The sequence below is a fragment of the Macrobrachium rosenbergii genome, chromosome 51, assembly GCF_040412425.1.
Source record: "Macrobrachium rosenbergii isolate ZJJX-2024 chromosome 51, ASM4041242v1, whole genome shotgun sequence".
NCBI lineage: Eukaryota > Metazoa > Arthropoda > Malacostraca > Decapoda > Palaemonidae > Macrobrachium > Macrobrachium rosenbergii.
The window spans coordinates 24104020-24130887 of NC_089791.1; the positions used below are offsets into that span (position 1 = coordinate 24104020).

Here is a 26868-nt window from a genome sequence, read left to right on the forward strand (position 1 = left end):
GCGCTTTGCTAACGTGAAGTTTGCGCGATAACCATAAGACGATTAAATCACACAGCTAAAAGCTTTGAGTATTTATAGTACTATGCAAATTAATATGAATTAATACAATGATTATGATGTAATTGTTCTGGAATAAATGAAATGCATAACATAGGCTCAGTTGTTAGTAACATCACACATAGAGAGAAGGCTCAGTCGTTAGTGACATCACAGAGAGAGAGAGAGAGAGAGAGAGAGAGAGAGAGAGAGAGAGAGAGAGAGAGAGAGAAAGGCAAAATCGAATGCAGGATCTTTTTAACGAGTTAAAAGGTGGAGTTAAACCGTGTTTTAAAAGTCAGTAAAAAATTTTCGAAGGCCGCGTCGCGTGAATTTAGATGTAATCAATAGACCAGTCCGTGTGGTCACAAAGGCCCTCGTAAATGAAGGCTCCATGAGCGTCGTTGCATTGATACATTTCGCTACAAATAGCACAACGTTTGCAACCCCTTCAGTCTCAAGATCAATTTGATCCTGAATGATCCAACTGTAGATGTGGAGTGCGTTTGCCTTGTCGAATCAACGAATAATTAGAATTTAATTTTGCGCTAAAAAACAGATTGACGTATTCATTCTTTCACTCTTATGCAAAGAAAGAGAAGGAGAAAGAGAGAGAACATCTAAATGCTGTAAGGTCTTGTATATGATCACCATTTTTCAGTTTTTCCGTGATTGCTATAACAGGGTAATTACACTGCGCAGCAATTCGAGTTTGCAGACTCGAATATCGCAACTTTAATCAAACCAAATGTGAGTTATTTTGAGGAGAAAAAATGCTGTTGGTCGTAAAGACCACAAACGCTAACATTAAGACCGAAACACCTTTATAATAATAATAATAATAATAATAATAATAATAATAATAAATAATAATTAAACACCTTTATTTCAGCATAAGCCTTTCACATTAGTAACCTCGGCTTAGACCGAAGATTTCAAAAATTTAATGCTTTATAGGAAACTGAAGCTGGTATTTGTTCCAACAACTGCTTGGGGTTTATCGGCAATTCGATCTTTCGAAATGAATTGAGATTATGATGATAGACTGAAACAGATGCCAGAAATATTCTCATTGGCTGTCAGTGGAAAATGAAAAGTGGGAGTGTGGAACAAGTCATTAGGCTTACACGAAAATGAATGACTTTTCGTAAAGTAGTGCGCAATTCATTCTTTGTTTAAAGCGTGGAGCTAAGTTCTCGGTTAATTGATGATAATTTACGAAATACTCTAAGGTTTAGCGAAGCTTAATTATAGCAAATTTGTTTTAAAAATTCCTACCTTTGTCTATACCTCTTTGCATTTTACCTCCCCGAAGTGGGGTAGTCCCGTCAGTGCATCTTACGTGGTGCACTGTAATCATTACAGTTAAACTCGCTTTTTAGCCTTTCACTTTACCTCCATTCCACCCCTTTCTTCAATCTTGCTGCCCAGCCCTCCAATTCCCTCTTTTCACTATCTAAAGCACTGAATGGCTGATATTACTGCAGTGCTTCGCTCCGCTTTGGCGGTCGGTGATAAAGTCACAGGAAAAAATTACAGAAAAAAGTCACAATATTGGCTAGGAAAAAAAGTCACATTAATGTACATTCTTTTGTTTTGTTTTTACAGTCATCCCCAACGGGCTTGTACTAAACACGCCCCGAAGGTGGATACATACCGGGTTAAACCCCTTGGGGGTCACTATCTAGGAAAGATTAACGTGACTGTTTTTCCCGTGACTTTATTTACCTGGATTCTTGGCTTTATGGCAAATTTCCGTAAATCAGTCGACCAATCTGTGCTTTACCTTATTCCTTTACATTTCATACCAAACCTTTATTGCAAACGTGCTTGGAAGATAGAATAAAGAAATAAATTGAAACAGCTACCTGATCAATTAGTTAGAGAAGGATTTCGTGTCAATGAACGTTGATTTCACGACGGATACGAAAGCCGTGCTGCTAAACTTGATGACGTATGCTCGCCTAGGGGAGTTCTCATTAGTACGAATGTTTTTAAACATTATACGTGTGCGTTTGCATGTGTGTGTGTGCTATGTGTGTGTGATCGAAGTAATCACAGTCCGTTATAGTTTAGTTCATAAATCTAGAAAAACAGAGCAATCATTCGAAAATGGCTGGCGGGATTAAAGGTATCAGTATATTATCACAGTTTCAAGGACAAGCATGTGACGAGTGGAGAATGCATTTTAGTGGCAACCGTGGGAAGGAATAACAGACCTTTTTATACTGTTATTAAGCATAATTATATGGTCGGTAACAGGCCGATAATCCAAGCTTTACAATGGTAGCAGAAATTTTGCTATGCACGCACAGACGGACACTACACTTAGGTCAATACAAGTTACAGGAACAATTGCAAGTGTATTCAATGGGATTACGTGCCTGAACATGAGCGCACGAAATGTCCGTGCCTAAAACCACGGTCTAGGTAAATACCTAGGTCGCACATAAAATGCGCATACGGGCGTAAATATCAAGACTCAGTTTCCACATGAAAGGCATCGTAAATTCTGGAGGCGCAGCATTAAGTGGTCCTCAGCATTTACTGAGCAAAGCAATATCAATGTGACCTATGCCTTTCCAAAATGGAGCAGTAATAAGTTATTATATGAATTCTGGAATTAGAAAGGAGGCGTTAAGAATGGCCGTGACGTCACGCTTCGCCGAACAAAAGATTTAGTAAAGGCTTACGGAGGGCATTAGCTATCATGAACACTGTGTATACTGTCATGTCAGGCTATAATAATAAAGGATTTCGTGTGGGGTATATTTCAACACCAACGCAAATGTCATGCACAATACACATAAAGTATGTATATATATTTTTTAAATGTATATATATTATATATATATACATATATATATAATATATAAATGTATATATATAGTTAATATGTGTGAACAGATAACTAAAAAAATGGAAGAATAATACTGCACATGGTCAAAACAAACTAATGCATTTTTAATTATTTCTCCATTAAGACGAAGTCAGTGTTACCAACGACATACTTAAAATACAACACAAAAGGGTGATTCCTCATTCGCGAAGCCTAAAGATAACGAGGCAATTAAATATCTGCACTGGCCGTTTGTCAATTACTTTATATTCTTTTGCTTTTTCTCATCAGACCTCTCTTCTAAGTAATCAAAGCGTGGAGGAACGAATATTATCCACTCAGCCTAACTGATGATAAAGTAACCTGTGCGAAACATGGTTGTCTCCTCAGCTGAGAATGGTAATATTGAGGATTGAACAGCTATCGTTGTGAATATCTCTAGCTTAGATGGATATCCATTTTAACATCTAAGAAGTGTTTTTTGTTGTATATAATTTATATTTGTGCATTCATCTTACGTGCTCACACACACCCATGTATGTATACATGCATGTCTATATCGTGTATATATGTATACAGTATATATTATAAAGATATATGTAAATATGTCTATATACAGTATATACAGTATATATATATATATATATATATATATATATATATATATATATATATATATATATATATATCATACGTGCTCACACACACCCATGTACTGTATGTATATATCGTGTATATATGTATACAGTATATATTAAAAGATATATGTAAATATGTCTATATATACAGTGCATATATATATATATATATATATATATATATATATCTTATATATATATATATAGTATATATGTTCTTTGTATGAAACTGGTATAGATGTACCCTTGTAGAAACATATGCAGAGAGAGAGAGAGAGAGAGAGAGAGAGAGAGAAAGCCAGCCAAAACTACCCATAAATCCCGTTCACTTCAAGGACAATGTTTAACACTCACCCATTATCGCTTTTTGCAGACGCTGAGATTATTCGTGGCTGAGCAGGAGAGGAGAACCCAGCACATGAAGACAGAATGCGCCGGGTTCTTACCCCCAGCCAGTGACATTGAAAGTAAGGGAATGGCCCCACCCCCGGGGCTAGCAGGAGTTCACAATTTACTCTTGGACAGGTAAGAAGAGGAAGGAAAACTCATTATTTTACTTTTAGATTTGTATCTTCAACAATAAGAGACAGAACAGAAGGATTAGAATTTCAAAATTTAGCTAGAGAGAAGAAAAAGCACTTCTACAAATGACATTAGGCAGGTAATGGTTGGACGAGAGTTGCTAGACCAACTTTGGAAGGGAGGGCGGGAAAGGTACCACTTGAATTGCTGGTTCATTATGAACCATATCTTGCTGCAGTACGGTGTATATATATATATTAATGTAACTCTCGGCATCCTCGAAAACGGTTCATTTTTAAATACTAAATATAGACTGGAGCCCTATAGAACCCAGGCCATTGTATAACCGTCGAAATTTTTATATCAGACCTAAGTGTGCCTAAGCAGCTTGTTGTCCGTACGGTGGGTTTTAAATTAACTTGTTTGTCTTACATAATTTCAGGGTTAAGTTGTATTTATCCAGAGAATATTAGTTTAGAAATTATCTTTTCAGCGTCACCATTGTTTCAGTAAAATCTAGTTATGTATTAGAAAATTCTGCTGAGGATAGGAGGCTTTGAAAAAGATCGTAATTGGAAATATAATTGCATATTCGCCTAGACATATTTAATTCTAAAAGTACTGGAACAAACGTGCCAAGGAGGAAAGTACTCAACGTAGACAAATTTCCCATAAGGATTGAACGGGATAAATATAAACTTACGCTATGAACAAAAAACCTGCCTGGTTTTTTTTTATCAATATTTCTTGCTGTATGAATTATTTGAAACAACAGAACTGTTTCAATAATCCCCGAGTCTAAGTAATAAATGCTCTAAAAATGTAAAAAACTAATTACCAAGAAACTCAAGGTCGAATAATAAAAAAAACCAAGATATGAAGAAAACAATTAAACAGTAATGCATGAGCAATGGATCTTGAAGAAGCGTGACGCACTTTTTTTTTTTTTTACAAATGAAAACATCACTCAAGTAAAAATAAAAACTTTTCGCCAGTAATCACCATGGGAAATGTGTTAATAAGGATACACAGTCCTGAATAACAAAGCAAAAAAATCAGCATTTTGAATATATATATATATATATATATATATATATATATATATATATATATATATATATATATATATATATATATACACTGTATGTGTGTGTAATTATGTATGTATGCATATAAACAAACACACGTATATATATGTATATATAATACACTATGTATGAATGTAGACATATGTATATGTATATATATAAATATATATATATATATATATATATATATATATATATATATATATATAAATTTATATCGTGTGTGTGTCAGAGAGAGAGATAGCGTAAAGCCTGCATTCGCTGTCATGATGAAAGATACAGGGGTGGACAAACAGAACATTACCCGTCGTCATAAATCGTAAAATGACGAGAGTCTTTCTAAAGAATTAATAGGGGTCTTCCTGTATAGGGTCTGTTATCAAAGACACCCCCCTCACTTCACATCGACGTCGACAGTGCTCGGAGAGCCGTTCTGGATATGCTTCGTTGATTTGTGTTACTGTTTTATGATGTCTAGATGGATCGTTACTGTGAGATATGACTTTCATTACGTCTTCTTTGGCTTAATATGTTAGCTTTTTTTTTTCCTGGAACTTCGGTAATTTGAGGAATTATGTGTTTTTTTCTCAGTGGCGTCCGTTGGTTCTTTCAGGTATATAATAATGTACATTCTCTCTCTCTCTCTCTCTCTCTCTCTCTCTCTCTCTCTATATATATATATATATATATATATATATATATATATATAATATATGTGTGTGTTTATGTGTGTGTGTGTGTATATGTGTTGTTATTATATATATATATATATATATATATATATATATATATATATATATATATAATATATATATATATATATATATATATAGAGAGAGAGAGAGAGAGAGAGAGAGAGAGATTGACAATGTTGGACTTTACGTGTGATTCTTCTTGAACCGCTTTTCTTGCTTCTATAAAAGTATATATATTTCTCTCTCTCTCTCTCTCTCTCTCTCTCTATATATATATATATATATATATATATATATATATATATATATATATATATATATATATATATATACACTATATATACACGTAGTTACCCAACAGGTTATGCGACATAACATAAGGTGAATAAAACTGGATTTTAGTCGATCTAACCTCAGAGCCTGAGCTCTTTCCGGTTCTGTGCCTGTCCATCAAGTCATAAAAAAAAAAAAGAAAGATTCGGTATTTTGCAATTCTTTTTAGCTCGAACAGAGGCCACAAGTTTTATGTATCCACTGTTATAAGTTGGTATTCATCCAAATCTGTCGCGATAACCATTACTGCCGTGGTATTACACGAACAGAATTACCATCGTTCACACACAGCATGACCCTTGAGAAAACTTCGGTCTAGAATTTTCTATATATGAAGCAGAATTTTGCAATGTAGTCAAAATATAGGGCGAATAGGAAAGTACTTGCGATTTTTTGACAGAGAATTGGTTGTGCAAAGACGGACGATCGACGAAAACCATGACATAAAATCGATGGATAACGAAAAGATGTACTTAAAATGAGAGCTAACATAGAGATGCGAAGAATGAGAGTAAAATTTTTTCTTCTCAACATTGCAGGACCAATGTCCATACTGGGTAGTGCCGTAAGTGCACCTCACGTGGTGCACTGTAGGCATTACTTAAGGTTCTTTGCAGCGTCCCTTTGACCCTAGCCTCAACCCCTTTCATTCCTTTCACTGTACTTCTGCGCATATTCTCTTATTGTTCCAACGTACTTTCCACCCTCTTCTAACAATTGTTTCATATTGCGAGTGCGAGGTTATCCTCCTGTTACAGCTTTCAGACCTTTTTTACCGTTAATTTCTGTTTCAGCGCTGAATTACCACATAGGTCCCAGCCCATGGCCTTAGGCCTAAATTCTATATTCTATTCTACTCTATCCATCTTACTGTCCACGCTCTCCTAACAATCGTTTCATAGTGCAACTGCGAGGTTATCCTCCTGTTACAGCTTTAAAACCTATTTCCCTTTCAGCACTGAATGACATCATAGGCCCCAGTGCTTGGCCTTAGGCCTAAATTCTTATATTCCATTCCATTCCGTTGCAGGACCAACAACATCGCCTACTGCCCCATCTACAAGGCAGCCAGCACATCGTGGACCGTCACGCTTCTGGAGATCGGAGGATTTTGGAAGAAGGATCATCACAAGAAGAACGTTAACCTACAGACTTTCGTCCGGCAAGTCTATCCCAAGATTTCGAACTTCGCGGGACCTGCGGTAAGTTGATTCTCTCTCTCTCTCTCTCTCTCTCTCTCTCTCTCTCTCTCTCTCTCTCTCTCTCTGTGTCTTTGTTTCAGGGTTATATATATCATAAATTTCAGTGACAAGTTCTGATCTAATCCGTATTTTGGTTCCGGGTGAGAGGTAGAGGTTGACCAGATTACTCCCACCCCTCACACTCCCTCCTCCCTCTGCCCGATCAGCTCAACGCCTGATATATACATATATATATATATATATATATATATATATATATATATATATATATATATATATATAGCGCCTGCCTTATGATATATAGCGCCTGCCTTATGAGCCTACAGAGGCCCAGGAGGACTTTAACTTTTTTAACTTTAATACATAATACATACATACATACACGTATCACAAATCTACTTATAGACACAGACACAACTGGTTTAGTGTGATGGAACTGGCATTGCAAGCTGCAGAAGAGTGGACGGCTGTAAGCCTGCCTGGGGTTAAAGAACAACCGGCCCAAAGTCATGGGGTTGCGATTCCACTTGATTTGCATCAACAACAAAAAATGGAAGCTTCAAAGGCCACGATCACCAAGTAAAATATAAGAATGAAGAATACCACAAAATGGGAAACAGTCATAAGTACACGTATTTAATTCGTACTCTTTCGCGTCTGTTCTTGAAAAACACAGCGGGAGCGGTATTGTCTAAAATTTTCCTTAACTCGTAGTGTTAGATCATTATCTTGTTCGTAAACAGAAACTGAGGCCGGGAGTCAGTAGGCAAGGCATTATTCGTTTCTTCTTTATAGAAGTACGATTCAGTTATTAATCCTGTAAGGTACTACTGTATATTTCACCTACACCTATCATACTATATAAATATAGTGTTCGTGCATACCTATACAATGGTTCTTGGAATGTATCAAAACTTAGTGACCAGTCACTCGGCACAGAGAAGTATTGTTACGTGTTTCTACGAGACAAAAATGTCGAACATGATGTCAATAAAACCCCGGTATCCAACTGAGGTTTTACAGCAATAGTAAAAAGATAGGTCACCAAAGGCCGATACCGTTCACTATTGAACATGCCCCAAGAGAGAGAGAGAGAGAGAGAGAGAGAGAGAGAGAGAGAGAGAGAGAGAGAGAGAGAGAGTTGGGTATGTGATTATTCGCTGAGAAGGCAAGTAGGAAGCATGACGTTTCGAACACTCGAATTTAGAATATACATACTTGTTCTAGTAAGTTTCCAAAATCAAATTTTTTAAACAAGAGCCGTACCTCTGGATCTTCCTTTGTAAGACATAACGGCATCGGGGAAAGTCTGAATTCTGGAAAAATCTCTGATCTGCTGAACTGTAACTGAAATACCTACTTTGCATGTTCACTCGAAAAGTTGTCATTACAAGTAGGGGATGCTGTCATTGTATCGTTATCCTTTTTAGTTTGTCAGAAAAACATGATGTGAAAAACAGGATGAATGCTGATTTTGAAAGGTTTTTATAAATGAATATTTTGATATTAATGTTATTGATGCTCGTTGATTGGGTTGGCCTAGTGTCAGCGCGCACTTTCACTCCCCGAGCAGTCCCTGCAGACCGTTACTTTAAAAAGAAAAAAACAGAGTTGTAAACGAAATGCTTACCACTCTATCATTCCTTCTGTCACTTCCCCAAATTCTCCCAATCTTCCCCGTTCGTACAGTATGGCGTGTTTTTACATTTTGTTTGTAATTTTCGTTCTTTCTTTTCAGCTGACGCGCAGTATGACGCGGTTCATGGTCGTGCGTCATCCCTTCGAGCGGCTCCTCTCCTGTTACAGGGATAAGTTCGAACAAGCCAAGAAGGCTTTCTATTATACGCGCTACGGCGACAAGATGGTCCGTAACTACAGGAAGTTCCCGGCGCATATCACTTCCTCACAGGTAAAAAGATTATCATCTATTATTTGCGTATTTTTAGGCAACAGAAATAAAGAAAGAAGGACACTAGATAGAAACTGCTGGTTAAGAACAGCGACGTGTTTAGGGATTAAGATGAGATTTATATAATTATTCTTTTTTTTTTAGTTAGGTAGGCTTATTGTTTTATCAGGATTACTTCCTTGCATTTGAGATGTTCTTCTTCTCTTTGATGCATGTTTATTATTTTATTCGTATGAGATGAACTGATTGACAGATTAATCCTTTAATTGATAATGTTTGTTAATCTACCAGAAATTCCTGAAAATGTATGAAACTTTAGTCCTTTTTCAGTGATGCATATTTATTATACCAGCCGTTCCTAAACCTGTTTGAGACAATATTCCCCTTTTGTGAAGCAGTCTCGTTAATATCCGTCATTTCTTATAGGTGTGACTATCATCTTCTTTAAAATATAACTATAAGCTTTCGTCCACAGCTTGGTATGTTGCAAGAGCAAGTGCGCGCCAAGGTTGCTGCAGGAGTACCCGTCCACTTGCCCGGGAATCCTTTCGCGGAGCCACTGGGTCCTATGTTCAGCGAATTCGTGCAGTATGTATTACATGCAAAGCACGACGACGAGCACTGGCGTACGTACTTCGAACACTGCTCGCCGTGCCACATGTCCTATCAGTTCGTACTGAGGTAAGGAAGGTGTTGCTCAATCCTGTCGTTCGCTCGCACGGGTAGGGTAGGGGCTTGGGGAGGGGGGAGGTGGGGATGATTTGATTAATGTTTACTTGTACAGAATGTTAGTCGACTGTTGTGGGGCTGTGATTTTTGTAAAAACTAGACCTACCTGTAACATCTAGCCTCCTTTTCTTCGCAGATTCGAGGACATCAACCGAGAAGGGAAGGAATTCATCGAGTATCTCAACCGAACATCCCAGGTCGAGATGCGATGGGAGAACCCAACGCAGGGAGGCTCGACGAATGACGTCATTTGTTCTTACTACAGCGAACTTTCGAAAAAAACAATACAAGAATTAGTCAAGAAATACGAAAAGGACTTTACTCTTTTCGAATACAAACCGGACAAGTACCTGGAATGTGCGCGTGACTTTGGCAGAACTCCACTGGAACTAGACTACAAAGTCGCTTAAGACTGATGTTACCGTGGTGGTGTCGTTTACATATTCCTGAAGAGGGATATTTCTTTTGTGATATTTAAAAGCTCCCGTTTTTAGAAGTTTTACCAAGGAAAAATATCTTAACGAATGCCGTCCTGCGTAGCTGGCGCAATCTTAAACCAGGCGAAATATACTGATAATTTAAGCGGAACTTCCTAAGTGCTCAGTTATGACAGCTGGTCCCAGGGCTCAGCTGTTTCGACTTAATAATCGTCATGTTTTAAATGACTGCGATGTCCTGAATGAACGCTGACAGTTATAGGCTCACGAGTCGATGCCATTGGATACCAAGAACTAATCCATCCTGTACATGTATCTCTCTCTCTGTCTGTATATATATATATATATATATATATATATATATATATATATGTATATATATATGTATATATATATATATATATATATATATATATTTATATTAATAGCACATTTATATATATATATAATTATAATTTGTGTATCCACGTACAGTATGTATACATGAATGTTTGTTTCGCATCGACCCAAAAGAAACCTTTAATATTTCCTAATACAAATTATTTTTTAAAATTGGTTAATGGCATTGATAAGACGAGGCCAGTATGCTATATAATATACAGCATGTATATATATATATATATATATATATATACATATATATACATACATATATATATTTATATATATATATTTATTTATATATATATATATATTAATATATATATATATATATATATATATATATATATATATATATATATATATGTTTGAATGGAGTGTGGGTTGTTTAGCGTATCGGCCTTTTGTTATTTTCTTATCGAAAGAATAAAATCTTTGGATACTGAAATATTTATTTTTTTCAATTATCACAGTCCTCATATGCAGGAGCTAAGGCTATGCAAACACCTAGATGACTTGTCACTTTTTAATTTGTATTTTTATAACATACATCTCAAACACAATTTTCCAAAACATTAAATTTCCTGTTGTGTTGTTACTAGGTCGTAGCCATATTTATTTTGATGACCTAGCTATAGTAGAATTTGAAATGTCAATACTTAGAGTAATTACGTTTAAAAATAAGGAAAAATGAAAGTTAATTTTAGGAAATTTTAATTTTGTTGAAACTCAGAGTATGCATAGTGTATGACTTTAACGTCATATAGTCCGCCTACTGTAAAAGGAAAAGATTAATGTGTAAATAAGGTTGCTAAGAAATATATCTTTCAATGTAATTTTTGCGATCTAAGAGGTCATTTACGTCTAAGATCGCATAGTAATATGTTCCTCGTAGATTCTAGCTACATTTGCATATGATATAGAACAAATATCATGCTTCTCAATGAAATAATTCATAGAATCTGTATCTCAGTTTTATTACGTGAAATTACAGATGTTGCCAATGTTTCAAAAAGTGTGGATATGGATTATCTGTTATTTGGTGCTTGCAGCAACACAAAGAACGAATTAGAATTTTTTTTTATATTTTCATAATTTCTGTTGAATATATAGGCCTGAATTTGTATCACATATTCCGAACTAATATAATTTTTACCTTATGATTTATCTCTACCACTTAAACTTAGTCTGGTGCAGATGTCCTTTAAACATTCTCTCTCTCTCTCTCTTACGACCTTCTTGGTGATTTGGCTAATTCCACCTTTTGAGTTGTGAACTTCTTTTGAAAGCTACTGACTTTGTTATAATGGTGAAAGGAGCATTCTTCACGCTAACCCAATAGCGTTTTATACCGTTTTTCTCTCTCTCTCTCTCTCTCTCTCTCTCTCTCTCTCCTCCAGTGAGAGAAATTTCACAAAATCTGGTCACCGAGGTACTTTACATTCCCACTCTCCTAGCCAATGATCAATCTTTGTAAGTTTAACATTCTAAAATCTTGAATTCCAACAATTCTATTCTTAATAACGTGCTGTAACACACTGGGATACATCAATACAACAAGTCAATGAAGGGATCAAAAGAAACAAAAATAATCCCTGAGCCAGTTTTTAGAAGTCTTCGAACTCTTCTGGACGGAGTTTAACGTTCGCTGGAGTCTTGGACGTCGATTCACCCTCCTCCGCTGCCACAAGACACATTTTCTTGTTGCCGTCCCTGTCTGGGTGGGTCTCCATGACGGTTCCTCGTTTGCTCTTCTTGTACTGAAAAAAAAAAGAGATATCGGTCTAAGCTCTTACGATTTGGGGACGGTATTAAATCTCCTTTGAATTTCATCTGTTATTGTTATCTGTCTCTCCTGAATTTCCATTTAACAGATAATAATGCAATGCTGTCTTTAGGTAAATGGTAATTTCTTATGAATATCGGAAAATTACTTTTAACCGTCGCATGGAAATGTCATCAGAAGGTTAAACGAGACAACGAGCCATCGCTGTGGAAATGAAAAAGGATACTCATCACCGCTATCTGTGCATCGCCAAATAGATTACAATTATTCAATCGACTATCGACTTTGCCCAGTTTTTTTTTCATATAAGGGAATATTATTTTGAGGGAGCTTAGCCTACTAAGCAAGTTCATGGTGATAAAATGACACTACTTAGAAGGCTATGCTGTTTGGAAATAAAATGACAAAACATCTCCACAGAGACTGAAACAGCCATAACTTTTACCTTGTACTTGGTCTGCGGGTCAATTTCCTCCTCGATGATACCGACCTCCATAGCAAACCACCGCGCTTTGACCACCAGCTGCTCTTGCATGAGGTTGATGCACATAGACAGAAGAGACATACCTACGGAGGGGAGTAATGTTTCTCTATGTAGATTTGCAGGCATTAAGATGTCATTGGTGTCTTTTTCATTGTCTAGCTTCTCTTCTTGAGGCCAGATGTTGTCTGACTGATGATAATCTGCTGTTATTACTAATATTAAAGAGAAATCCCGACTGTGCGTAATGCCTACTTGGTGGTGTGTTAAGTTTCCTAGGAGGGAAGCACTGTCCTACTTCAGTCGTTCAAACGGCCATTCAGCTCCGAAACAACTGACTAGCTAAGTCGAATATTTTGTTGTGTCACACAGTGTGCTGAAGGTAATGTGCTGTTTTCTTATCAGAATCGATGTTATGTTCTTACTCTATGTGCCTCGTATCACTGGGCTCAACATTCTGTAAAGCTAGTATTTACTAATGTTGCCCGCCTATGAAACATAAACAAACGAGTTGACTTCCGTGCCGCATTGACAATTTAACTGTACCGGTCTAGGCGAACACACTGCTAAACCTTACCGAAGAAACAGAAGAGCACAGTCGCCAGCATCTTCAGAGTTGCCGTCACCGCGTCTGTGTCATCCGAGAAGGAGTTGCCAGGGACGTAATCTCCAAAGCCGATAGTGGAGAGTGTGATGAACGTGAAGTAGATGGCTGTGATGAGGTCCCATCCTTCCCACCATCCGAAGAGGAATCCGCCCATCACGAGGTAACTCCCTACCAAGCACAGGTTCACCACAATGGGCACATCCACCTGATGAAGTGGTATGGTTTATAAAGGTTCTAGAAAACTGTTGCTTTTAAAAGAAAAGTCGATAGTTTAAGAGATGGCGCAATGTTCATAGTCAGTTGCTTTGAGCGTAATTTTGAACTTTACTGTACCGTCGTTCTCCTTGCTTAGGATAAGGGCCATGAAAAGACGCCGTCTAAACGTGGGTGTATTCCACGTAGACTATTATGTGACGGGGAAGAAAATTTACACCTTTTGGTAAATTACACTAATATTAGTGTATGTTCCTGCTTACTTGTCTGAAAACGCCATCTGTTGTTTGAAATCCGAAACGTCCCTTGATTGTATGAAGTATTTTTGCCCAAACGTTTTTGCTCCTCTTCATACTTATTATTGTTATTTTCGCATGTAGGTCCCTAAATTACTTGATAACTAATGTTTGAGATCTGTATATCTTACACGTCACAGCTACCTAACCACATCTAGGTATCCTCAAGGCAGTTTTGTTCCGTTACTTAAACTAAATCTTAAGCCAATCAAAATAGCCTAGCTAAAGGAAATTAGTATTATGTGAATTATTTTCAAAGGGTAATTTAACTCTTTCTCTCTCCAAGTCTGTCTACGTGCGTTACCGTATTAGTGGGCATGTAGCTTTCGGTTCCAACTTCATCCTTCCATAAGTCCCTGCTTCCCGGTGGATTCTCCTTTTTCTTCTTCTCAGAAACACGGCGACGCCAGCGACACCAACGGCAGCACAAGCGACTACAGTAAGCAAGAAAATTGAAAGCAACCCATATATTGCTCTGGTGCAGATATATAGTTAGTTACATTATGACAAACATTCTTCATCTCTTGTTTAAAATTAATCACAGTACTGATAATTTCCACCATAGGCTTTCAGTTATTTCAAGTATTTAGAGAACAAGTTCGTCGTTGTCGACAGTTTACTAAACATTTATAATAATTGTTCTAGAGAATGAGCTCATCCGGACCCAGTTGGATGACTAATGACGCTATCAATCTGGAATTCTAAAGTTCTTGGGCATTTTGCCATACGCCAAATTTCGTCATGATCATGATTTGCCGACAAAGTAGTGGTGGTAATGACGTCACACGACTCCCAGGCCTGGGATGATGGCCGAAGGAGGGCAAATTTCGCCAGAAATTTTGCACTTCCTGTTGAAGTCTTGCTTGACCTTTTGCAGACGTAAAATTTTTCAGACTCGTAGGTCGGGAACAAGGCGAAATGTACCCCTGCTAAGCAAGAACTCCCGAAATAGCAGGCCATCAAATTCCTCCACTAGAATTACAGTTCTCACATTTCTCATCATTAATGTGACAGTAAGATTCCGATTATCTAAAATTTCAAAGGCATTCTCCATCTTGGTAATTCCTTGCATGGGTCTGGGACACAGTTACCAGTTATATATATATATATATATATATATATATATATATATATATATATATATATATATATATATATATATATATATATATATATATATATATATATATATATATATATATATATATATATATAATATATTTAATATATATATATATGTGTGTGTAATTAAACATAATTTATATCCTGTCAGAGCTGTTGTTTTGCCGGAAGTGGAAAACTTTGTGTGATCCATCATGGCCACGGTCGGTATCTGTGTCCCAGATCCATGTAAGGAATGACCAAGATGGAGAGTCATTTTGAAATTTTAGACAATCGGAATCTCATTGTCACATCAATGACGAGAAATGTGAGAACTGTAATTTTATGGGAGCAATTTGATGGTCAGTTTGTTCAGGAGTTCTGTGCTGAACAAGGGTACATTTCTCCTTGTTCCCGATCCCTGAGTCTGGAAAATTTACTTCTGCTTATTCAGCACTGCAAACGGTCTCTTATGCCTGATTAAGGTCAAACTGACTTCAACAGGAAGTGCAAAATCTCTAGAAAGTCTCGTGACATAATGACCATCACTATTTTGTCGATAAATCATGATACTGTATTTACACAGTGTGTGTGTGAATTGGCACCAGCTTCAGGTAAGAAAAGGTTTATGAATGTGTGTGTGTGTGTGTATGTATATGTATATATATATATATATATATATATATATATATATATATATATATATATATATATATATATATATATATATATATATATATATATACACACACTTACATTCACACTCACACAAACATTGCATATCTATAAGGTGTGTATGACTCTCACCTGTAAATGTACTTGAAGGCGTCAGCCAGAAAGTCACCAATGTTGGCCAGAAATACAAGATGAAGAGGAATCCCGACAACGTTGTACATAATTGTGAACAAACGGCCAGTGATGGTTTTTGGAGCAATGTGCCCGTACCCTGAAAGTTAAGTATATTTTAGTTTAACCAGACCACTGAGCTGATTAACAACTCTTCTAGGGCTGGCCCGAAGGATTGGATTTATTTTACGCGGCTAAGAACCAACTGGTTGCCTAGCGACGGGACCTACAGCTTATTGTGGAATCCGAACCGCATTATGACATCGCTTAGTCTGAGCCCATCTCGTACACCTTGTTATCTCCAGTTATCTTATGCATTCTTTTTAGTCCCTTAATCCTATGAGCTTTTTCACTAAAATTAATAACTTTACAATTTTTAAAGGTATAAGTTCAGTGGCATCGTCACTTATTCCTTTTTCAGTTTTTTTTTTTTATGGTAAAGGTTGGTGTTTTCTACCCTTTCACTTTTTTTTATATCCGACGGTAAAACTCATATAAAACATGACAATATCATGTTGGGTATCTTATACAGTTTGGTTTTTAGGCTTATATTTCCTATACATCAGTCGTTTGCTTTATCGGAAAAAAAAAAACTCTAGAAGTGAACAGGACAGCCTTCATCCTTCTTATCCATAAAAGACAACGGCTTGCTTGACACGTCTCATTCTGTAAGGCTACTTTATCTAAACGCGAAATTTTATCAGTGGGAACGCGCAGAACGATGTTTACAGTTTCAGCTTGATATGGAAGAAGACAGTAAAACCTTAACCGTGGTGAACATGTAGTAATAAAATCGTGTGCATTCAAGAGTCCAGTCCCTCTTGCTTAATAGATGCTAAGAGATCCAGAAACGTCCGGAAAGATCTTCTTCTTCTTTGTTTAACGTGTTTTTTCCCATTTTTTATATGGGGTAAGCACGATGCCTTCTTTTGAAGGACTTTGATTTGGCGTTGGGGTAGACCGTAGCCCCGATCAGCTGTCCTGCCTGACATCGCTTAGACCCCGGTAGCGCAAGTGTACATGTATCCTACCAAATCCCCAGCTCCCTTTCTCCCAGCAGCGAGGAGAGTTGAGCAGTTGGCTCGACAGTTCGAGAAAACGTCTGGAAAGATATCATTTAATAAAACCCGCAAACTACCATGACTATCATTCTTGGAATGAGCAGCGAGCTAGCAACCTCATCCTGTGAATCAATGCATTGAGTTGGACCGGACCTTAGATGGATGGTGTGAGTGACAGCGCATCATAACAATATCCTAGAAGCCAGTGAGAGATTGAACTAAAAAAAAAAAAAAAAAAAAAAAATTATCTGACCTATAGTTCCGATGCTGGTAACTGTGAAGAGAAGCGTCTTCGGGAAAGTCCAGTCTTGGTCCCAAGTGTTCATGTTGCCGTCGTACTGGATGGTGGGATCCGATGCCTTCGACACGATGAAGTATTTGAAGGTGTTCAGCCTCTCGTATATCTGAAGGAGAATGGGAAAGGGCTTCTGCAGACATTTCAATCATATGTGGTGGGATTAAATGACAAACAGTGAGTGGCGATCGTGGGGGTAGGACGTGTCTGTGAAGTGCTCTGTGTAAAAGTGCCTGACTTGCACGATGTTCAAAGTGAATACGAAGAAGAGGAAGGAAAAAGAGAAAATAAATACTGTAGAAATTAAATCTAGTAAAGGGAAGATCAAACTATCATACGAACATTATCTCATAATTATCGAAGCAGCACGTAAAGATGGAACTCTAAAGAAAATACAGGAGAAGGATGAGTCAACCCAAATCGAGAGAGAGTCAGCAACCTGCGGACATTGCTCTGGAGAAGTTGATGATGAAGGAGCTTGCTGTGAAATGTGTGACGTATGGTTCCACTATGAATGCTCAGGTATCAAGGTCAGATACACACCCATACTTAGTAGTGATAACATATTGTACATCTGTAATAACTGCAAGAGGTCTGAACAAAGAACACACAAAAAACTCATTGAAGATGAACTTGAAGAAATAAAAGAAAACAGATATTAACTAAAGTTGATTCAGGATTCGGCTCAGAAAACTAGTGACGTAGTGATCAACATAGATGAAATCCAAAACAAAATTGACAATGTTGATAAAGATGTAAAGACCATGACAAACATGGATAAAACTTATGCTGAATCACTGAAGACAAGAAAAATGCTTCTGATCAAATCTACAAACGAAGAGAGCACAGCAGCGAATGAAAAGAGACAAATTATGAGTAAAATAACGGGGCCAGTTGAACGGGTTAAAACAACAAGAGAAGGACATTTATTTGTAAGATTTCCAGAAGGGAAAAACTTAGAAAAGGCAAAAATGGAGAGTCAGAAAATCAGCAATATATCAGTAAATGAGAAGGGTAAACTTAAACCAAAAATAAAAGTAGTCTATGTCCCGAAGGATGAAGATGACCTTGTCGATAGCATTGTAAAGAAAAATCCATGGATAGGTAACCTCATTTCTGAAAATGACGACCTAAAAATTGTAAAGGAAATGATAGCCAAAGATGACAAATATAAACACTATATCATCACATGCACACCACAAATATGAAAGGCCATCTATGATAGAGGTGACAAATTGTGTACACTGTACAGCCGTTGCAAAGTATACGACTGTTACATGCCCTGTCAGTGCTATAAATGTCAGGAATTTGGTCATAGGGCAACAAATTGTAGAAATGACCAAGCTTGTCCTAGATGTGGTGAAAATCACAAATCAAATGAATGTGCTAGCAGCATCTTCAAGTGTAAAAACTGTGTAAAGAAAGGCCATAGTGATACTAATCATAAAACATATGATGGCAATAAGTGCACAGTATATAACGAATATGTGTCAAAGGTGAAAAATAATACGGACCATGGCTTTGACTAATAATCCTCTCTGCAGTTTAATAAACATACATTTATAAGATTTCTAACACATAGAAATCTTATAAATGATCACAATCTAGATATATGCATGCTAACGGAGACTTGGCTAAGCAATAATGTAAGTGATTATTCTAAAATAAACGAAATGACGCCAGGGTCTCACAACTTTTACATGGCACCGAGAGAAAAAAAACGGTGGTGGAGTGGGAATCTTTGTCAAAAAAGTGTGCAAAGTAGGTCTATCTATAATGAACCAGAATGTGTTCAGTACATTTGAATACATCAACACCAAAATTACACACATAAACAAACACATACAAATCATAACAGTTCATAAACCACCAAGCACAAGTAGGGGACCATTCCTAGATGAATTCAGTGACTTCCTCGACTTGCTAGCTGACAACAAAAATATACTGACTTGTGGTGACTTCATTCTATATCTGGATGATAACGATGACAAATATGTCAAAGAATTTATAGTTACTTGAAAGCCACAACCTTGTAAATGTTCCGAAAAAACCGGCATCATTATTGAACCATTGACCTAGTGACACACAACAAAAACAACGAGATTGTGCTCGTACAAGTTGAGCCTGAATGCGTGATATCTCCAATACATAAACTAGTTATATTTAGTGTAAATATCTGGAAAGGTTATACACTGAAAAAACTATCAATTACAGAAATAAAACCAGCTTTAAAGCTGATGAATTTATTGTTGAGAGCATAAAGTAAGTAAGAGAAACAAGCCAGGAGTGCAGGTGTAATTTGAGGAATACCTTGACAGGCGACCAAGTATGTGTAAGCTGTTTGACATTCTATAGCAAAAGTATATTGGCGTCAAGCTACAACGAAAAATGTCCAGAAGTAACAAGGCAAATAATAGTTAAAGAAAATGCCAAATGGTTTAATAGTGAATTACGTGAAGCTAAGAAAAAGAAAAGAAAAATGGGATATCTATGGAAAAGATCGAAAGAATCATGAAGTAGTGAAAATTGGTCACTGTAACAAACAGCTAGAAATCATGACAACGACTTGATTATGAAAACCAAGAAAATATATTACAATAAAATGCTTAGTGTAGAGAAAAATCCCCCAAAAATCCATGACAGTTTAGCCGGAATATTGGGACTCAAGAAAGAAAAAGTTCTATCTGATGTATCTAGTGACTACAAAAACCTGGCCGATAACTTTGTGAACTACTTTGAAGAAAAAATTGAAAGAATCTGTCATAGTCTAGATAAGGAGATCCCCCCTGATCTCCCGGTGATCGCAATGAGAAATACCAAATTCAGTAAGTTTAAAGAACTGAACATGAATGACTTTGACAAAATGATGAGAAAAGTAAAAAAAAAAACACCTATTGTGAAAATGACCCGTTTCCCATAAGTGATATAAAAGAGGCAAAAAACTTTGATCAGTTGCGGAGGCTATAATTTGATATTGTCAACATGAGTCTAGCACAGGCATCTTTCCCAATAGTGAAAAGCTTGCCTGTATAAAGTCGGCCTATAAAGGAAAAGGTGATAAAGAAAATCTAAGCTTCTATAGACCAATATCGAACCTATCGTACTTATCAAAACTTATAGAAAAGGAAGTTCACAAACAAACATGGAAACACTTGAAACAACTCAACATTATACCTGATGATCAGTCAGCATACAGAAAAAACCACTCAACAGAGACTACATTGTGTGCAATTATAAATGATATGGTAGAAATTATAGCAAATGGAAAATGTGGCATCCTGGTTATGCCTGACCTAAGTGCAGCATTTGACACAGTTAACCACAGTCTACTGCTTGAAGACCTGAGAGCAGTAGGCATCGAAGATGACGTACACAAATGGTATAAAAGCTACTTAGAAAGTAGGAAGGTTAGAGTGGTTATATCCAATGTGAAATCAGAAAAGAAAAGCCTAACAAAAGGAGTGCCCCAAGGCAGCGTTCTGGGTCCACTGCTTTTTGGCATTTATACAACTGAATTATCTAGAATTCTAAGTAAGCACAAGGTTAAGTATAAACTGTATGCTGATGATACCCAGTTCTATTTTCCTGTCGAAACGGTCGAAGACACCATTAGTAAAACTGATGCAATAATGAAAGACATCAAATTGAAACTTGATGAAGACAAAACTGAGGGTATGCTATTTGGAGCTGACAGTGCACTACGAAAATATGAACGCTTCAAAAGAATAACTTGGTTCGTCAACAATAAATATTGTAGCAGCAGTGAGGAACTTAGGAGTATTTATTATTGATAATAATATTTATTATTATCAATTTATTATTGATAATAAATTGTCGATGAAGAACCATATATTGCATATCACAAAAACCTGTAACTATCACATTAGAAACATTGCATTTGTTAGAAAATACCAAAACGAAGATACTCTGAAAACAGCAGTTTGCAACCAAATACTTTCGAGGCTTGACTACTGCAACGTTATATACTACGGTCTCCCTAACTGCCTACTAAGAAAGTTGCAAGGAGTACAAAACAGAGCCGCCAGGTTAATAAAAGGACTACGTTCCGTGGTAGAATAACCCCAGCACTAATTGAGCTACATTGGTTCCCAGTAAAAGCTAGAATGGAATATAAAATACTACTTACAGTCTTTAAAGCACCAAAATATGATGAACCAACACATTTGAGAAACTGCTTAAGCTTCTTTAGACCCAAAATGAATATTGTAATCAGACATGCAAGTGAAGCATATAGGGCTATTTGAACCTAGAACAAACTGTGAGTCAGGCGAAAGAGCATTTGTACACTGCGCACCAAGACTATACAACAAAATACCACCTGAAGTGAAGAGCATACAAGAAGAATGGAAATTTAAAAAGGAACTAAAGACTCTCCTATTCTGCATGAGCTACGATACTGACGAGAAAACACCCAAAGACAATTACAAAACATAAGAAACACCTTATTTTGAAAACGTACATGGGCCCGCCAGAGAGGGAGTTATCCTTGTGGAGGGCTGTACATAAAATCAAAGTGAACATTACTTTTCCTCTACATTCTGCATAGGTGGCATTATAAGAGAGGGTCGAAACACAAGCCATGGCCCTAGGGACTTTACATACGTCCCGAAATTCGGACAAAAGTACCTTCAGTCTACGCGCATAATGTAGAGGTCAGGGACGAAATAAATTGGACGATGGGTAGTCTCAACGTGGAGTTTATTATCCGAAGGGCACCGTTGTTTGACAGTTTGCACCCAACAAACAAATACACAAATGCACATTGCTTTTTACTTTACAGAGATTACTGCTAGTGACTAAAACGTCCATTCTGGTATATATGTAAGAATAAATTAGCATTTGAATGGGAAAGTTTTGGCAGACTTAAAACTATTTGCAGATTATTTTTATCATCTTGAACCTCTTAGTTGAGCATTTATAGCCAAAATCATGCGTTTAAATCGTTGTTTAGTTATTATCAACAACTAAGATAGTACATTGTAAACTTGAAAAATTATTATCAAAAACTAGTGAACTTGTTACTATTAATATGTGAACATGTTGTTCAATTACAAGCCTAAAATGCCATTAGTCATAATAAGAGTAAATCATTATTATCATTACCCGCGAACTCACTCACCAACTTGTTGTAGTCGCTCTTGGATTGGCGCTGCCCGTTGATGTACCACATCCACTTGATCATGTAATTGATGCCGTCGCCGACGTCCAACGTGATCCTCTTCTTCCGCTCACGCCGTCGGTTCTCGGCAGGCGTTTCGATCTGCATGTAAATCCAGGCCCCTGGAGGATTGAGGGATATAGATTAAAGGGGCGCTGTAAGGAGGGCGTGGAACCTCCTGTCAAGTTGACGGAACAAGACAAACGCAATCCGTGACGAGAGCGTAGAGTCGTAGACTTTAGAGTCAGAGAGAGAAATGAGAAAGAATCCAGTAGATACTCACCTACGCATGCGTACAAGGTGACCAGGATGAAGAGGCCTCCGTGCGAGAAGAGTATCTTGACGGCCTTCTTGCATCCACTCGTCTTCTTGCCACTCTCACTGGCGAGGGACACCTCCGACATGGCTCGCTTGATTTCTGTCGCGGAAAGAAAATTGGGGGACGAGACGAAACGTTATTGAAAGAGGTGTATTTAGGAACCCTTCTTGTGTTTTTTATTTTTCTGCTCTATTATATATAAGTTTTTCCTTTGGTGTTCCAACTTCACAGCAAAAATAACATTGGTATTTTAACTTGATAGTTTTCATGCAAGTTTTGTAAAGGTATATAATTTGGGATGGTAATAATTTTATTGTTTAATTAATCTTAGAACAATTCTTAAACTGATTCAGTGAAAATGATAAATGTTGAGTCAGTGAAGATGATAAATGTAGCGAGATCTTGAATACTTCACATGAAAAATCTGAAGTAGCTTATTTATTATACGGAAAAGAATCTTACTTACAAAACGGCTTGTTACATAACCTATCATCTGATTTTTTATTTATTTGATGGCAGTGAATTATACCAGATGAATGAGTGAAACTCAGTAAGTGAAAAGATTAATATGTCTTTGGTCATGAAACTGCGTGAAATACGTTTTAGATAAGAAAAAAGAAAGAAGCAAAAGCGATGACGCACAGTTTACCCGTTATGTGTTGAACTGATGACCGTTTTCTTTAATTAAATCTCTAGACTGGGACGCTCATACATTTTAGAATTACTCTGAAAGAATTATTGTAATTTTTTTTCTTATTTTCTTACTTTCTCATTATGATTGCAGTTAACTAAATGTGCGTATTCTTCACATTATTTCTTTGTTTTATTCATATTTATTCTGATTACTTTGAAACTAAAACGTTTCATGTTTTTACATTTTAATTTTTGTTTTATTTATATTAGCTAACTTGCTTTGAAACATAGTACATTATCAGAATTGTCTTTTTCTAGTTTTCTCTTGTATGATAACTTTCATTTACTTTCCGACCAATTAGAAAATACAGTATTACATTTGTGTGTGTGTGTGTGTGTGTGTATGTAGACTGGATATGAACGTAACGTAAAGGAATCCACAACCTTCTTTATTGTTACTTTACATAAGAATCTGATGGGTTAATTTAACTGAGCCTTGCTTTTTTTTACGTGTTTTCACTTTGATTTTATTTTTCCTTTATTTCAGATGTTTTATCATCTGCAACAGCGTTTTTCGTGGCATTTTATAACTATACACATAATTAGTTTACTGTTGCCATATTTACAGTTTTTCTGTTTGACGTATATGTTGGCAAAGTTTATTCAGATACACATATATGTGTGTACGTGTACATGTTTATATACAGTATATATATATATATATATATATATATATATATATATATATATATATATATATATATATATATATGTGTGTGTGTGTGTATGTATGTATGTATGTATGTATGTATGTATGTATGTGTGTGTCTGCGTGGGCGCGCTGCTGATATTTATATCGAAACCACGTGACTTTCTTTTTATAAAGCAAACATGTGCTAATTTATTCATCTGTTTCATATGCAATTTATTCCAATTCTGTTGATCGTATTATACCCTATTTCAAATGTCTCCCATGAGCATTCTAATCACTGGAGGCTCTTTCTGCAAGCATTACCAGAAAAATAATAATAATAATAATGTATAAACAAATCAGTTCACACGAAGTCCTAGACCTTACATGTACTCCAGCTTGATTGATTAAGGGTATAAACAGTTTCTCGCCTCGAGCGAAGGTCGAGGTTGCCAATGGCAGCAAAATCAATGCCCGATTGACATCGCTTCGTTCTGTTGTAAACCACTTTTTTTTTTTTTTGTACTTCATTTTACTTCCTTGACATCTAGTCTGGGCTAGCTAAGGACATTAGCAGGTTGCGTGTCCCGTTGTTTTGTGCTTTAAAAGAAGTAAAAAAAAAAATTACTAAAAAACAGAGTAATCGGGGAAAAAATTATACTTTATAAAAAATTGTACTGAAAATAATAAAATAAATATCGGGTGTGATAAACATACTTCTTAAATCACGAAGAACTCTTCTAAGTATTTTTTTTTTTAATCAGTACGTTGTATGATGAAGAATGTGGTATGTGGGTGGCGTTTGTAACTGAACTGAAAAAGTGCGGTTTGTGAGTGTTTTTGCGTCGCGTGTTTGTGCCGACGGAATATGAAATTCATTCTCCTTTGTAATTTAGGCTTTATTTGAAAAAAAGAGGCTTTATTTAAAGGAGAAAAGCGTTGCTTTATGAATAATGATCTCGAAGACTAAATTATAGAAATATGAGGACAAAAACATTCTGTCTGTGTTCTGTGAAATATCATACTCGACTAAAAAAAAAAAATAATAGTGAACTGATCATTTAGTAAAACTGTAACTTCCGTATTTTTGTCCTCATATAATTTAAAAAATAATTCATTTTAAAAAGCAGAGATTTTAGATCTGCAGAGTTTAAGCGAAGGACAATCCACAAACCAGGAAAGCAATAAGCAATAAAAACAAATGAATTATTGTAAATTGGATCTTACTCGGAGGCGCCATTGCGGCTGTTTTTGCGGCTCTCCTTCGCTAATAACGACCTGTAATATATTAACACAATCCAGAGTATTAAATGTTAGGTTATCATGCATTAGTTATGGCCTGCACAAGACAGGAGATTTTAAGAGAGCTACTTCGTTATTAGAATGATTATTAACAAGGTATCTTATTTAATTTTACAAGTATGATTATTTATGAACAGAATTTCATTATTACATCACAGAAAATTAAGACAGAAAATCGATATGTATAATATATGTCTTTCTCGCTAACATGTGTATACTGTATATATATATATATATATATATATATATATATATATATATATATATATATATATATATATATATATATATATATATATATATATATATATATATATATATCTGATGAGTTACAGAGGAAAAGACACATTCATATTGATAACAAGTAAGCCCATCTTGAACAGCCGTCATGTAGGCTTACTCGTATCAGAGTAAATCGTGAAGTCGAGAACGCACGAGACAGTTCCTTTGTTAATTGCAGCTAAGGAATGCGACCTTGATTTTCTTTTACCGGCTCTGGTCTTCGCGTATTTCTATTAAAAAATCCTCATATTTAAGAATACTTAGCTAGTAATCAGTGAGTATTTTATGAAAAACTTGGTTTTAAACATACGCAAAATATGTTGAAATCGAAGTGACCGTAGATTATCTTAGCATGTAAATTCTCTTGCTCACGGGTCGTGGAAATTTTCTAGAAAAATACATTGATTTTCTCGGCGATGTAAAAACATTGTCTTGCTATCAACGGCAGGCATTCATCTCGAGAACTGATATAGAGATACTGCTGTGAAATAAAAGAAAGAGCGAGGTCGGGGGACAGTTTCAGATAACGAATAACCATTTAGGAAATTGTACCTTTAGACTCAGGATAGATGAGGGCGTTTAGTTACGAGTCCCGTTGGACTTTGCATGAAATAGATGAATATATATATATATATATATATATATATATATATATATATATATATATATATATATATATATATATGACGAGGTTTTGTACGTAATTGCAAAGTTTAAGCAAACGGTCCATCTTTACATTCACCTGGAATCTGGACAGAGAGGAACTTGAAATCGGAGCCAAAGCGAACAATTTAAAATCGGGGATAGATGTCCGTAGAGTTTTGTAATTAGCAGCATTACAAGTACCTAGTTATAGTTAATTAAATAATATAAGGTTAAAAATGCTTTCTGAAAGAGAAAAAAACCCATACCTTAAAAACCAGAAGACCAGAATACAGAAAGCACACTTGCACCTTTCAAGAAAAAT

General features: G+C 36.1%; 2 protein-coding genes across 6 annotated transcripts in view; one reads left to right on the top strand and one right to left on the bottom strand.

Moving 5' to 3' along the window:
- Positions 1-10557, top strand: part of LOC136833219 (carbohydrate sulfotransferase 11-like) — a 54811-nt gene extending 44254 nt beyond the window's left edge. For all 5 annotated transcript variants that reach the window (XM_067095089.1, XM_067095090.1, XM_067095091.1 and 2 more), the window contains exons 3-7: positions 3887-4038; positions 7182-7353; positions 9092-9262; positions 9738-9943; positions 10128-10557. In XM_067095089.1, coding sequence (XP_066951190.1) covers positions 3887-4038; positions 7182-7353; positions 9092-9262; positions 9738-9943; positions 10128-10401 — 975 coding nt within the window. In that variant the 3' untranslated portion in view covers positions 10402-10557. The remainder of the gene's footprint in view (positions 1-3886; positions 4039-7181; positions 7354-9091; positions 9263-9737; positions 9944-10127) is intronic.
- Positions 10558-11321: 764 nt separating this feature from the next.
- Positions 11322-26868, bottom strand: part of LOC136833221 (TWiK family of potassium channels protein 7-like) — a 15562-nt gene continuing 15 nt past the window's right edge. Inside the window, exons 1-10 of the mRNA XM_067095093.1 lie at positions 26813-26868; positions 25545-25595; positions 22958-23092; positions 22636-22796; positions 17454-17604; positions 16101-16239; positions 14497-14626; positions 13654-13888; positions 13041-13162; positions 11322-12569 (exon numbers count right to left, since the gene is read on the bottom strand). The exon at positions 26813-26868 is cut by the window's right edge and continues 15 nt beyond it. Of these exons, the coding sequence (XP_066951194.1) occupies positions 12417-12569; positions 13041-13162; positions 13654-13888; positions 14497-14626; positions 16101-16239; positions 17454-17604; positions 22636-22796; positions 22958-23092; positions 25545-25557 (1239 nt within the window). The 5' untranslated portion in view covers positions 25558-25595; positions 26813-26868 and the 3' untranslated portion in view covers positions 11322-12416. The remainder of the gene's footprint in view (positions 12570-13040; positions 13163-13653; positions 13889-14496; positions 14627-16100; positions 16240-17453; positions 17605-22635; positions 22797-22957; positions 23093-25544; positions 25596-26812) is intronic.